At 42.9% G+C, this 14,482-nt stretch overlaps 1 protein-coding gene across 3 annotated transcripts in view; it reads right to left on the bottom strand.

The window, feature by feature from the left end:
• Nucleotides 1-14,482, bottom strand: part of LOC125230947 (ATPase family AAA domain-containing protein 2-like) — a 39,770-nt gene that overhangs the window by 7,999 nt on the left and 17,289 nt on the right. For 2 of the 3 annotated variants that reach the window (XM_048136249.1, XM_048136251.1), the window contains exons 6-20: nucleotides 14,276-14,368; nucleotides 13,337-13,491; nucleotides 12,402-12,478; nucleotides 11,563-11,688; nucleotides 10,261-10,341; nucleotides 8,890-8,980; nucleotides 7,750-7,843; nucleotides 7,361-7,639; nucleotides 6,728-6,864; nucleotides 5,797-6,008; nucleotides 5,090-5,196; nucleotides 4,670-4,842; nucleotides 2,839-3,010; nucleotides 1,883-2,071; nucleotides 55-211 (exon numbers count right to left, since the gene is read on the bottom strand). In XM_048136249.1, coding sequence (XP_047992206.1) covers nucleotides 55-211; nucleotides 1,883-2,071; nucleotides 2,839-3,010; nucleotides 4,670-4,842; nucleotides 5,090-5,196; nucleotides 5,797-6,008; nucleotides 6,728-6,864; nucleotides 7,361-7,639; nucleotides 7,750-7,843; nucleotides 8,890-8,980; nucleotides 10,261-10,341; nucleotides 11,563-11,688; nucleotides 12,402-12,478; nucleotides 13,337-13,491; nucleotides 14,276-14,368 — 2,143 coding nt within the window. The remainder of the gene's footprint in view (nucleotides 1-54; nucleotides 212-1,882; nucleotides 2,072-2,838; nucleotides 3,011-4,669; nucleotides 4,843-5,089; nucleotides 5,197-5,796; nucleotides 6,009-6,727; nucleotides 6,865-7,360; nucleotides 7,640-7,749; nucleotides 7,844-8,889; nucleotides 8,981-10,260; nucleotides 10,342-11,562; nucleotides 11,689-12,401; nucleotides 12,479-13,336; nucleotides 13,492-14,275; nucleotides 14,369-14,482) is intronic. The other variant, XM_048136250.1, reaches the window with a different exon arrangement.

The following is a 14,482-nucleotide window of genomic DNA, read 5'->3' as shown; positions in this document are numbered from 1 at the left end:
CGCTTTAACGATGACAGACGGTTTGATGCAACCGGCCCTAACTAAGGTACAAACCTCTCGGCAGCGGAGGCGGCGGCTCATGATTCTCTATGACGGGCGGTTCCAACGGAATTTCGGTGATGATCGGCTTTAAGAACGCGATAACTTCGGAAGCGCTCGGTTCCCGTACGGAGTATACGCAGTCTTTGTAGACGGGGAAAAGGTCTTGAACCTGGGGGCAAATTACATACTTTATAATTAAATACAACCAGGTGCCGCAGCCAAATGGCATTTCTGCGACGCGAAACGAAAACGAAACGCCGCGAAAGGTTGTCTCGCTCTGTCACGCCAATACGCACGAGCGATAGAGATAGATATCTACGAGCGTTTCCTTTCGTGAGCGTTTATGCCATTCGGCTACGTACCTTGGTTAATTAAATAATAAAGTCACAAAATTAATCTGAAATAACCACCACTCAATCTCCATTATTCCCGCTGCATTTCCCCGCTCCCACAGAATATATAATAATACAAATACAGAAGGATCACTCCTTTGATGTTAACAAAATGCCGCTATTCTAAATTCTTACCTACATTAACAAACGAATCCTGTGTGGTGACGGGTTAAGAATTTCACCACCCCCTTTCTTCCCGTGGGTGTCGTAGAAGGCGACTATGAGATATGGGTTAAATTGTGGCGTAGGCGAGAGGCTGGCAACCTGTCACTGCAATGTCACAGTTTCGTTTTCTTTCAACCCCTTATTTGCCAAGAGTGGCACTGAAGCTTTAGTAGTTTCATGTGTTCTGCCTACCCCTTTATGGGATACAGGCGTGATTGTATGTATGTATTAACAAACGGACCGCACGCGAGCAGTCGATATTGAATTTTATTGCGCCGAGCGTTGGTCGTCACCACTTAATGGGCCGCGAACTCCGGCCGCTGGCATATACTTGTAGCGTGGCGATAGAATAGCGGAGTGAGCCGCCCCTGCCGCTACACAGCTAACAGCAATGGCAGTATATCGCTAAACAGTCTATTCAAATACAAAGCTAGCGAGTATGTGGTACATTAGAAGTAGCTAGCTTAAGTATATATAGCGTCTTCAGCAGCTCTGGTCCTCCATAGTTGAGCAAATAACCCTACACTGGTTGCTCCCAGCATGGTCCATACTCCACAATCATGGCCAAAGAACAAGAGTCTACTAAAGCACACCTCGGACTATGGCGATCAAATATATGAAAGGAACGCGTTCCTACGCACACAGTCTAAGCTCGTGTAGGCGAACGCGTACCATGCTTGTATGAGTGAGATATGACTGGTCGATGTAGCCGAGACCCGCACTCGGTCACATCGACGACACTTTCACCGGGAAGCGGGAGTGGCCACACTGTACACAGAACTTAATTTAGATAGAAGAAACAAATTCATATATTTGTATAGGGGCCGAGCGTGTCAAATTTTGTACTGAAGTTTATTCTTGCCTGTAATTTTAAATATGTCTCAGGCTCTTGATTGTTCATAATTTTTGTGTTGTTGCAATTGAATATCACGTAACGAGGCATTTTTTATGTTTTGGTTGACTTCAACTTACAAAAATTGACGCCCGAAAGCTGCAAGCTGCGAGTAAAGACGGACAACTCAGTGGATTTCACTGAGTTCATTTGACACGCTAAGTAGATACGTTTGCTTGATCTATGGTATATATGACATCTGTGACACTGTACGATAGTACTCTTTATTATACTGTTACTAAGTGCGTTTTTACATTATCCGATCCGATATCGGATGTCGGAAGGACTTCAAAGGCAAAAATCCAAGATGGCGGCTTACATGTATGGGATATCGGTCCGACATCCGAAATCGGATCGCATAATGTAAAAAAGCAACTTAAGTAAGTCTTACCTCTAGCGGTAGATCTTTATGTGGTACATTAGAAGTAGCCAGCAAAAGAGTAGCGTCTCCAGCGGCTCTGGTCCTCCATAGTTGAGCAAATAACGCTGCGCCTGTTGCTCCCAACATGGCCCAGACTCCGGCACAGTCGCGAAGGAAGAGCACGCAACCGCGGTCGGCGCGTCGGCATTCGGAGAATAGCTGGAATAACATATTTAAATCAGGCAGGCAAGCAACTCGCGCGATAAATGATAAAACATCAGTAGGCCTAGCACATGATGTGATGGCCGCGGGAGTATGTCGCCGCGAGATAGATGAGACGTCTTTGTCTAATTGTATTAATGACATAAGGACAGGTAGTCTATCTCGCGGCGACATACTCTCGCGGCCATCATGTGCTAGGGCTGCAGGCCGTTCCTATCGAACTTATAAATAGCGTGATAGGGACGGCCTGATGATTTATCATTTATCGCGCGACCATACTTGCCTGCCAGATCTGAATGAAGGTTATTATATAGATAGATGTGACATTCTGAAGTAAAAGGTACCACGTTGTCACTTACAATAAGGACGAAAATTGTCGTTATATGAATATCCTGTTATCCATATGCTTAAGCGACAATGAGGTATCATTTGCTCGAGACCGCCACAAATTATTGTTTCTCGAAAGTTATGAAATAAGTTTAATATGGAACATAGGTTCAATCGGTATACTAAACTACGAGTCAGGAATAGGTTTCCATGACCAATTGCCTCCTGGTCGAAGTTTTGAAAAGTGTTTAAGGGAACCCACCAACAAAGCGACAGCTAACCTCCACAAGGATTAATCAAACATAACAGATCACCGATTTGCCTATCTAAATTCGCCCGGGAGGCGATACTGGCGAAATGTTCGCCTTCCCTGTCTATTTGGTGAAGGAGAATGTTAGAAGGTAGTCGTTTTCGTCAAAAATCGTGTCTCTACTTACAGTGATCAGCGCCTGTTCTTGTGTGAACGCGTGTACGGAGTGCAACGTGCTCATACTGAGCTCCTTCACCGTACAGTGCTCCAACTGAGCTAGCAATGCAGGTGCTATGTGAGTTTCTGCACATTCCCCGCTGATTAGGAGCACGCTTGGAGATAGGGGGACGTCGCCGATCCTGTTAAAGAAAGATCAGTATGAAAACTAAGAAAGGAAGTTCAAGGTTGTACAAAAGTATTGCAAATTTGGTTCGTTTTTAGGGTTCCGTAGTCAACTAGGAACCCTTATAGTTTCGCCATGTCTGTCTGTCCGTCCGTCCGTCCGTCCGTCCGTCCGTCCGTCCGTCCGTCCGTCCGTCCGTCCGTCCGCGGATAATCTCAGTAACCGTAAGCACTAGAAAGCTGAAATTTGGTACCAATATGTATATCAATCGCGCCAACAAAGTGCAAAAATAAAAAATGGAAAAAAATGTTTTATTAGGGTACCCCCCCTACATGTAAAGTGGGGGCTGATATTTTTTTTCATTCTAACCCCAACGTATGATATATTGTTGGATAGGTATTTGAAAATGAATAAGGGTTTACTAATATCGTTTTTTGATAGTATTAATATTTTCGGAAATAATCGCTCCTAAAGGAAAAAAAAGTGCGTCCCCCCCCTCTAACTTTTGAACCATATGTTTAAAAAATATGAAAAAAATCACAAAAGTAGAACATTATAAAGACTTTCTAGGAAAATTGTTTTGAACTTGATAGGTTCAGTAGTTTTTGAGAAAAATACGGAAAACTACGGAACCCTACACTGAGCGTGGCCCGACACGCTCTTGGCCGGTTTTTTTTTATTTTTTGCAACAATACATTTACGTAAATTGTTTTTAGTGAGGTGTCCAGTAAAGAACGTCCAGTGTTGCCGCTTGGTTGATTCACCAATATTCGATTGGTACCACATTATCATAAAGTTAAAATTCTAAAATGACAATAATAATTTCGCTTAGGCAGACAGTTCTATCATTTATTTAGTTTCAACTGTTGCCAGTGTCATACAAATAGAGTCTTATTCTTAATTATTCTCATGTACTAAGACGTTGTTCATAAGCTCGCCGACGGCCTGTATCTGAGCTTGAAGTGGGGGCGCCACATGTAACGCTAGTCGTTTCGCTAGTAGAGGACTGGTACGAGAACTCGCCAATACTATAGACTAACATGGCTTGGAGTAAAGGGTACAGGTCTACATGTGTCTTTCAAATGATAAAGTGAATTATTCTTACTTTTTTCTTGGGTTAAATTGTGGCGTAGGCGAGAGGCTGGCAACCTGTCACTGCAATGTCACAGTTTCGTTTTCTTTCAACCCCTTATTTGCCAAGAGTGGCACTGAAGCTTTAGTAGTTTCATGTGTTCTGCCTACCCCTTTATGGGATACAGGCGTGATTATATGTATGTATGTATGTATGTATGTATGTTCTTTTCATGTACGAAGACGTTTGTTCATAAGCTCGCCGGCGGCCTGTATCCGAGCTTGAAGTGGGGGCGCCACATGCGCTAGTTGGTGCGAGCTCTCGCCAATACTATCGACTGCATGGCTTAAAGTAAGGGGTACAGGTCTACAGGTGTCTCAAATGATAAAGTGTGTTATTCTTACTTCTTCTCATGTACGAAGACGTTCTTCGCCTGCGGGCTGTATTTGAGCTTGGAACAGGGGCGCCACGTGTAACGGTAGCCGTTTCGCTTGTAGGGGACTGGTACGAGCGCCTGCCAATACTACTTAGGGACTACACGGCTTAAAGTAAGGGGTACAGGTCTACAGTTATTATTCAAATGATAAAGTGTGTTATTCTTACTTCTTCTCATGTACGAAGACGTTGTTCATAAGCTCGCCGGCGGCCTGTATCTGAGCTTGTAGTAGGGGCGCCGCGTGTGACGGTAACCGTTTCGCTGGTAGGGGGCTGGTTCGGGCACCCGCTGCTACCAGGGACTGCATGGCTTGGAGTAAATCTTCTTGAGTTACTTCCACCTATGAAACAAACATTTATTAGTTATTCTACTGCATAAAAGGGGACATGTATTGGTGTACTGTTAAAGGTCGCAAACTGACATCTATTGAAAAATCAGGAAAACAAAGCATTCCTTTCAATTATATGTTTCAGTCCATACTTAAATAACAAATAGACGTCTACGGTTTCAGTGGTAATCATCGCCGTTGCAATACGGTAAAAGTTAATATGTCAAGGAGATCTGAAAAAAAGTAAAAAATCACTCACATTTTTGGTGTCTATTAGTAACGCGTATTCACTTTCGTACACTTGTGGATACACTCTCCGTAATGCTTTTAATACTGCTTCCGAACATAACGCCTTCAAATCCGAACCTGTAACAAACAAATAAAATCGGGTGATAATAGTAATTTTTACGTAGGTGCGGTTAACCAATTAGCATACTAGCCCACTCTAGAACCTTGTCTTATTGTCATCGTGCTTTATTTGCTATATAATTCAGTTTGAACTTTGAACAAGGGTTTACTGCGAAAAGGTTCTACAGGATTGAATGATTTACTGTACAGTAGATTCTTTTTTTAAACATAATTTCCAAGTCTTCCAGAAGACAGTCTTCCGCGACCACACACAATACACATGTTGGAAGAAAGGTAAAATAAGTTAATGCGTTCGACCTGTGTGTGACCTTAAATATGTGTACAAAATGCGAGAACTTAAAGTGTTATGAAATAATTTCCAACATATTTACGTAGTAAGACTAGTTTACCTCCATAACCGCTAGCGACCTGCGCCAAGTGATCCAGCGTTTCATCCGAAGGCTTAGGCCTCCAGTGACTAGTGTAGATGTCCAAGATCTCCCTCCTAGCGGCGGCATTTATTTATTTATGAGGCATGAGGCGGAGGGAGTGACACTCACGTAACTTGCTACAATTCTACATAAATGCTGTAGTAATAAGTATAAGTAGTAACCTTACCTCCATAGCCGCTAGCGACCTGCGCCAAATGATCCAGCGTCTCATCCGAAGGCTTAGGCCTCCAGTGACTAGTGTAGATGTCTAAGATCTCCCTCCTAGCGGCGGCGTGAGGCGGAGGGAAGTGTAGTTCTCGGTCGAAACGGCCCGCGCGGCGGAGCGCCGGGTCTACGGCGTCCAGACGGTTGGTCGCGCCGATTATTATCACTTCGCCTCTGTAACAAAGAATGATGAATGAAAAAATGGGGAACCGAACCACCTCATGACTCAGCCTCTGTAAAACATAAAAAGGAGAAATGGTAATCCAAAGCACGATCATCGTATGACCATGGTCGATTTGCACAACAGATCCCAATGGTTCGAAGTGTATTCGTAAGGGTCCCCGCAGATTCAAGATCCCATGGTCGATTGTGTGCAAGAAAGTCTACTTTCACGGTAACCTCTCTTCTGATCGGACCACATTAAGGTAGCTTCATGATTAATTGAATCAGATATTGTCACTCTTGCTTCGAATTTTACAGCTTGGTATAAGTTGTGATGTGCCTGTTATGTAGTAAATTTGATTGTCAGAAGTTGTCCAAAAATCGGCTGTCTATGGCGTCAAAAAAAATCTTAGCAGGCTATGGTGCAAGTAGAACCCCCATAGACCCCATAGGAACGTAGATACAGGTCTCGGCTCGCTCCGTGAAAGACAATGGGAAACTGATAACGCGAGCTCAGGGTACATAGCCGAATGGCACAAACGCTCACGATACGAAACGCTAGCTATCTATCTCTATCGCTCTTGCGTATTGGCGCGACAGAGCCAGACTACCTTTCGCGGCGTTTCGTTTTCGTTTCGCATCGCAGAAATGCCATTCGGCTACGACACCTGGGGTTTTATTGCCTCGGTCGTCAGTTTGGTTGAGAGCAAATATAGTAGTTAAAAGTATACCTGTCACACAATCCGTCCATCTCTGCAAGCAGGGTGCCCACGACGCTGGCGTGAACTTGATCCTGTCGGACACTCCGTACCGGCGCCAACGCATCGATCTCATCGAAGAATATTATGGACGGCTTCATCTTACTTGCCTGCCGAGAAACAACAGTAACATCATTTATTGCAACAATATTTGCCACAGAACCTGCTAGATTACTGTCCAACTGTGGCATGATCTGTATGTATAGATTTAAAATATGTCTCTCACTCTGCGCTCCCTTTATCACAAAGAAGGCAAACTTTCTGTACTCGTTCGCGAGCGCTCTAGCAGTAGTAACGTTTTGTCTGTGCCCGGTGAACCACTAGATATGACCCCTTTAGCTAGAATGTACCAGGATAAAAGGATTTAAAAGAGTTAACTATTCATACCTGTTGGTAGATACAGTAGCTTCAAGTGACTCTCCCTTTCCCACCCATTTTTCCAAACAATCCACTCGTGTTCTCATAACAATTTCTTCATTTCTTGGCTTTCTTCCCACTAAACTGCATTTGTTCGCAAGCACTCTAGCCAGTACCATTAGATATGACCCCTTTAGCTAGAATGTTCCAGGAGAAAAGGACTAGACAAGAGTTACCAATTTAACATACCTGTTGGAACAGCAGCTTCAAATGCCTCTCACTCTCCCCCACCCATTTCTTCAAACAATCCGCTCCTTTTCTCATAAAGAATGCCACCTTTCTCCCTCCTACTAAACTGCATTCATTCGCCAACGCTCTAGCCAGTAGAGTTTTGCCCGTGCCCGGCGGTCCATGGAATAGGACCCCTTTGGCTGGTCTCGTGTTGAACTTGCTGAACAGGTCTGGGTACATTAAGGGGAAGAGGACCATTTCGCGGAGGCATTTTATGTGCTCTTCTAAACCTCCGACCTGTTGAAAAGTAACGTTATTAAATTACGCTTACTACAGAAAGCTTAAATAATTAACTGGACTTATTGCAATACCAACAATTTGACAAAATACTTTTGAAAATATCTTACGGATGAGAATCTGACGCTTCCATCGACTTCCACAGGTTGTATGTCTCTTAGTGCTCTGTCATCTTTCTTGTCGTCTGTTGATTTGGATTTTTGTCTAAAAAATATAAAAAAAACGGTTAAACACTATTTTACAATCCAAACAAGCCCCACGAATACCATCATATCTCGTGAGTGTTGTGTGTAGGCAAAGTGGCAACCTTGGCGTAGAAGTGACTAATGAATGACAATCAAGTGCGGGTAGTTCGAAAAACTCGTACAGGTAAAAGATGTTGATACAACTCCCAGCCAGTCAACCCGTGACCACGGACGTAATGTCACGTCCGAAACGCCGGTTTAAATATAAACTTAAGTCTTACGCGATGAAGTCCCTATACTTAAAATAGTTTATGCAGTGCACGAAATAAAGCACCACATAATTAGAAGAAAAATATAGACAGTAGATATGTTTTTAATAGGGATGTACCGACTATTGATTTGGCCGACTAGGCCGACTACCGACTAGTCGGCGCTTGGGTGGCCGATTAGTCGGCCGACTAGTCGGCTAGTCGGCCAGAACATAATTTTCGAGTAATTTATCAAAATTTTTGAATTACATTGGTCGTTTGTTGGAGCATTTCATTATTTTTTAAAGGTTCAAAGGTCAATGAGAATATTGATATACAATTTCCATTTTTAACAAACGGTTTGGCTTAAGTGGGTAGGAATCCTGCCTATGATTCTTTTGACTAACAACATAACAAATAGGTTCATAATACAACAAAATCAGCTGTTAATTTATGTTTGTACTGTTTTTCTATCACTTATAATGTGCCGACTAATCGGCCTTTTTTGCCGACTAGTCGCCGACTAATCGCCGACTACAAATGTGGCCGGATAGTCGGCTTTCCCGACTAGTCGGCGACTAGTCGGTACATCCCTAGTTTTTAAACATAATTTCTATTTAATAAGTCAAAGAAAAAGATATAAAGTAAAAGAATTGACTGTGACGTCACTCCTCAGTGTTTCATAGTAATTCCATATTAGCAAATCGTTTTGACAGTTCTTAAAAAGAAGCTGATTTGACTAGTAGGAAACTAGCTTATTTGAAGAGTTACGTTTTTAGATAAGTTTCAGTTTTAGAGTATTCCGGCAGATGCTTACCTGCCCTTGGTCTTCTTCTTCATGGTGACGTTAAGGTCCTCGTCCGTGTCCGAGCTCATTGTGCTACTGCTGCTGCTCGACGGGGATTGAGCTGCAAATCATTCCCACATATACACCTAACCTAACATATTGTAAATTGGAGAATACAACTCGGGCATCACGCGATGCGAACACACAATCGGCCCAGCCACGACATTGGTCTAAGCGCGACAGCGGTGAGCGGCAGACATACGTGCGAATGAAAAGTCCCATAGCTGTGTCTCACTCCAATGTATGGCCGCCGCTCCCCGCTGTCGCACTTAGACCAATGTCGTGGCTGAGCCGTAAGTGCGTTTTCACATTATCCGATCCGATATCGGATGTCGGACCGATATCCCATACATTACAGGCGCCATCTTGGATTTTTTCCATAGAAATCCTTCCGACATCCGATCCTGTCGCCGACCAAAAATCGCTCGTTAGTATGAACATGCGTACGGATGCATTCAGCGACGACGACGCATAGACGACCGGTCTGGCGCAGTCGGTAGTGACCCTGCCTGCTACGCCGCGGTCCCGGGTTCGAATCCCGGTAAGGGCATTTATTTGTGTGATGAGCACAGATATTTGTTCCTGAGTCATGGATGTTTTCTATGTATATAATTATGTATTTATCTATTTAAGTATTTATATCGTCGCTTAGCACCCATAGTACAAGCTTTGCTTAGTTTGGGGCTAAGTTGATCTGTGTAAGGTGTCCCCAATATTTATTTATTTATATGTCTTCATATTAAAAAGCGATTTTTGGTCGGCTAGAGCTGATTCCGCGTCGGTAGGTTTGGGGAAACCCTAATTCGTACTATTTTTTAGAATGGATTTTACCTGGATTACTCAGCAATTTAGATTAACTATCCCAATGTCCAAATTTTATCAATTGTCACCAATCAAACCAAACCCAATGATTTCTGTTGGATGTGTTTGCGGACAAACATATTACGAAATTATCAAATTTAACATCATCTTGTAAAATAACCTACCTATGAACATTTTCACGGTAGGACATAATACGACTACGATCCATTTTATAAAACTTTGTAATAACAATGTTCATCAACGATCGCTAAGCATCGCTTTTTATAAAAATAATGAGTATGTTTCACATGACGCATACAAAATTGTGTCTTTGCAAACTTCATAATCTCTTTTAACGCCAACGAATTTTTAGTTGGCGAATTTTAACGGTATTTTATTGACCCCATTGCTTTATTTGTATTTTTTTTTGCATAGAGTCAATTCTACAAATAATCCTCCTTAATTACACACCACCCAAACTATACACACCACCCTTTTAGCGCATTAATAATCATACGTTTAAAAAAAGGGACGGCTTACATCTGATAGTTTTCCTACGAAGGATTTTGGGTTTCCTCTCTCGGAGGCAGTAAGGCTTCTTCCGTATCGTAAACGTTTTTGCTGAAACAAAACGTACCGTAAGGACCTCGATTCTGCGACTGTATTTTACAGATATTTTATATCTATATACTAGTACACTCCGTTGTCAATACAGTGTATTTTAACTGTGGGTCGCAACTCCAGAACTTTTATTCATAAAAATTACAATACAGATTGCAGATAAAAAAGAGTTGGCGGACTAGAGGGCGCTAAAAATGTTGCAATCCTTTAAGCGCTATGCCTACGGCGGGCATCATTGATAACTTCGTCAGATTGATATCTTTTTCATTAGTTTATATTGGGCTGTAAGTATATTATAGCATCACTCGACCTTTTTGACGATCAAACATTGATTGCGAAGAGAGTTGCATGATAAAAGAGTATACTAATTCATTTGATTAGAAAATAATGTACTAACTAGTTGATGTGTAACGAAGCGCACTAATTTATAGATTTTAAAATATATGTCGAATATGGTCGCAAAATGAAGGTCCATTGTTGAAACATGTATGATATACATGCAGTATTTTAGCCTTCACCGGGCATGCTTGTGGTTATATACGTTTGGGTTTAACAACACACAATCTAGTCTAAAACACACACAAAGCCTTCTTGTAGGGGGTACGTTCGTGCAAGCATTTTTTTTTCGATCATTGTTTTTTTTTAGTTTTGGTACTAGTCATTCTTTTAAGTCAGGCATGTCACCAAATTCTTATTATATAGGGTTAAATGCAATAGCACACAATAGCACATAGTACACAAAAAATTAGATTTTGTACACATAGCCCGATATGCTGACATACATATTACTTACTGCGAATTTGCTGTCGCGAGCTGTACCTTTACTTGTACTTTTATATATTCTGTGGCTGTACACTAGTGTCGCACTACCGACCTCGGCCGCGGGTCACCCGAAGACCGATCTGTACGAAGGCCGGCTTTGGCTGCCGGGAGCGGGCGGAGGGATTTGCACGAAGATGTTCCCGCTAGCCGGTGGAGCGCTGACTCTGATGACGTCACTATACTCTAGTGTCGGTTGATGACTCCTAGAAGGATGCGAGAAGTTGCTTCTGCCCTAAAAGTGTAAGTTACTGACTAGGTTGTGTTTAAGTCTGGACTGACCTTGGCGGCGTAGCGCGTGGAGTGCCGCAGGGACAACTCTTGATGACACTAGTATCGATGTGTGATCCTTAGATCCTAGGGGAGAGTGGCAGTTAGTGTGTAGGTTAAGTCCGCACTGACCTCGGCCGCGCGTCTCCCGCTGAGCGATCTGCACGAAGGCTGGCTTGGGCTGCCGCGAGCGCGTGGAGCGCCGCGGGGCGCGCCGCAGCGTCAGCTCCGAGCTGGACTCCGATGAGGACTCCGTCACTATGGAAACCGCCCGTTTGTTACTCGGGTTATTCAAGTGATGTGGTGGGCATTGAAAATCGGGATTTTTTTATACTACGTCGGTGGCAAACAAGCGAATGGTCCGCCTGATGGAAAGCGGTCACCGTAATCTATGGACGCCCGCAACTCAAGCAGTGTCACATGCGCGTTGCCATCGCATCAGAAACTTATACACTCCTTTTTGCTGTGTTAAGTAACCAGCAAAAAGGAGTGTACTGAGCTAAAGGAGTGTTCTGACAAATGCTCCCCACGCTTCATAAAACTAAAAATTATGAATGAATTTTTTGTTACAATCCCATTTCAATATCCATTTTGTAATAAATCTATGTTATCCCAAACTAAATACATAGTTTTAGTATGTTGTACACACCTGAAGATTATTAGACCCTTTTCACCAAACGTATCATATTAATTTTAAAGACTGTAAATATGATATTTTTAATCATTTTTCAAAACACATTGGGGGAAACGTAAGGTATAAGTTTGTTAGCGAAAACTTAAACTAGGCACTCTGTAACACCAAATACTAACTAAACATTTAGGACATTACACAAAACGAAATAAAAAAACATAAAAATACAAACAGAATTTACAAATAAATATTTACAATGAAGTTTCAAAAGTGACAACCTGTCATGACACTCATGACAAGAAGCATAGACCATAAATTCCAAAGAGAAAAGTTTGTATACCTGTGTCTTGTTGGCTATCCTCTTTCTTTTGCCTGCGCCGACCGCGCCCTCTGGTGGATCGAGCGGGGCCTTGATTGCTATAAAAAAAAAGAACAGGAAGTTCCTGATAAGGATTCTGTCCAAAACATCATATGTTTATAATCATTTAGGTGTTTCCTTCATTGTCTTGAAATATATAAATTAGCTTATTTAGTCCTTAGTCAGGACTTAGGTTATACGGACAGAGATACGAACGGTCTGCATCCCGACTGCAACTTGTATAACTGCCTAAGGTACAGCGGGGCCAATATCGACTGGGGGCAAATGAAACTGGTGCATTTTTGCATATTTTACAATGTTTGCATTATTAAATAGAGTGTCCACCGGTTATTATATGGTAGGCGTGCTCAGTAGATACATGTAGAACTCAACATCATATATATCATATTGTAATAATGGAGAAAATGGATCAGTTATAATTGCCCTCCAGTCGAGATTTACCCCGCTGTACCTTATAAAAGTTTTTGTTGGGTTGCAAATCAGGCCATTTGAATTGAAGCTTTACTTTTATCAAGATCTGAACCACAAGAACCGACTGACTCGGACCGAGAGCGCGCAAAAACGGCCGATCAGCTCTCGGCTAATACGATCAAGCGTTACTGTACGCCATATGCACAATTTGTCTCTCGCTCTCTCGGTGTACTACTGTACCAAAGACATATGTAACTCCGTATAGACAGCTAGTCGAAGAAAAAAACGTACCTCAGAACCATATAGAAAAAGCTACGGTGGCCTAGATGGCGATACACCTTTGGGGAACGCTCGGCTAGATGGCGCGAATATTAATAATTGACATTTTAACACATATCAAGCTAGAAATATGGGCCAAATTGTCAAAACTGAGGTTTAAAAATTTTAATTTTAATTTTAATGAAAAATTAAATTCCGGTACAAACCTCTCACTATCCTGTCCGTTTTCTGCCGGCTCGGATGCCTCCTCCTTCTTGACTTCACTCGTGTCCATATTCGCATTCTCATCTTCATCCGCAGGTGGCTTCTTTTCTATCACTGTCTGGTTGTTATCCGCATCCGAATCTGATTCTGTGGCATCCTGATAAAAAAAAACGGTAAACTCTTTGCGTAGCAAACTACTGCAACGGAACCGTATAGTGGAAATTTAGGGCCTCCCACATCTAGCGTCTCGCGAGCGTAGTGTCGGACCAACTGTATGTACAGCCACGACATTGGTCTAAGCGCGACAGCGGTGAGCGGCAGCCATACGTGCGAATGAAAAGTCCCATCGCAGTGTCTCGCTCCAATGTATGGCCGCCGCTTACCGCTGCCGCGCTTAGACCAATGTCGTGGCTGAGCCGTAACGTCGGCGCGACGTCGACGCGGCGTCTTTTTCCATACAGTTAGCCTGACGCTACGCTCGCGAGACGCTAGATGTGGGGAGGAGGAGGAAATGACGGGTACAAATATTCACTACCAACTTGCTCAATTGGTGTGTGGCCTAGCTCTCGAGCTTGTCCAAGACAGTGAGTTTTATGTTTCCTTTATCCCTAGTCAGCACTGTGGACATTGTGGTAATGGTAAGGTTTGCAAATTTGCTATAGACCTCAAACACACCTCGAACACTGGCGATCAAATATATGAAAGAGGCGCGTTCCTAGCACACAGTCTAATCTCGAGTAGGTGAACGCGTACTATGCTTGTACGAGTGAAATATGACAGGTCGACTGTTCGCGTTTTTGACAGGCGGTAACTGTGGGGTAGCCGAGAGGGGGTGGGCGGCACTTTCAGCGGGGAGCGGGAGTGGCCATACTGTACGATAGTACTCTTTATACTGTGCCTCAAGTGTCCAGTAACCTAATATAGTGAGAAATGAGTCTTACGTTAGCCTTTTTGTTGAATCTAGCCGAGGTCCTTCTCTGGCGCGACAACTGTGTATCTTCATCTGTGTTTGTCGGAGGCGGGATGCTGTGAGACTGTAAAAAAAAAAACATTTAAAATCTCCATTATTCTAGAAGCAAATTGTGGTGGACGCCGCAGACATTTTTTTTCTAATGAATTAGCCGGGTTTACCTCGCCCGAGCAAATTT

Source organism: Leguminivora glycinivorella, chromosome 11, assembly GCF_023078275.1.
Source record: "Leguminivora glycinivorella isolate SPB_JAAS2020 chromosome 11, LegGlyc_1.1, whole genome shotgun sequence".
In the NCBI taxonomy this organism is placed as follows: Eukaryota; Metazoa; Arthropoda; class Insecta; order Lepidoptera; family Tortricidae; genus Leguminivora; species Leguminivora glycinivorella.
The sequence above is the reverse complement of the archived record's forward strand: the minus strand, read 5'-3'. Positions and strand labels throughout refer to the sequence as shown.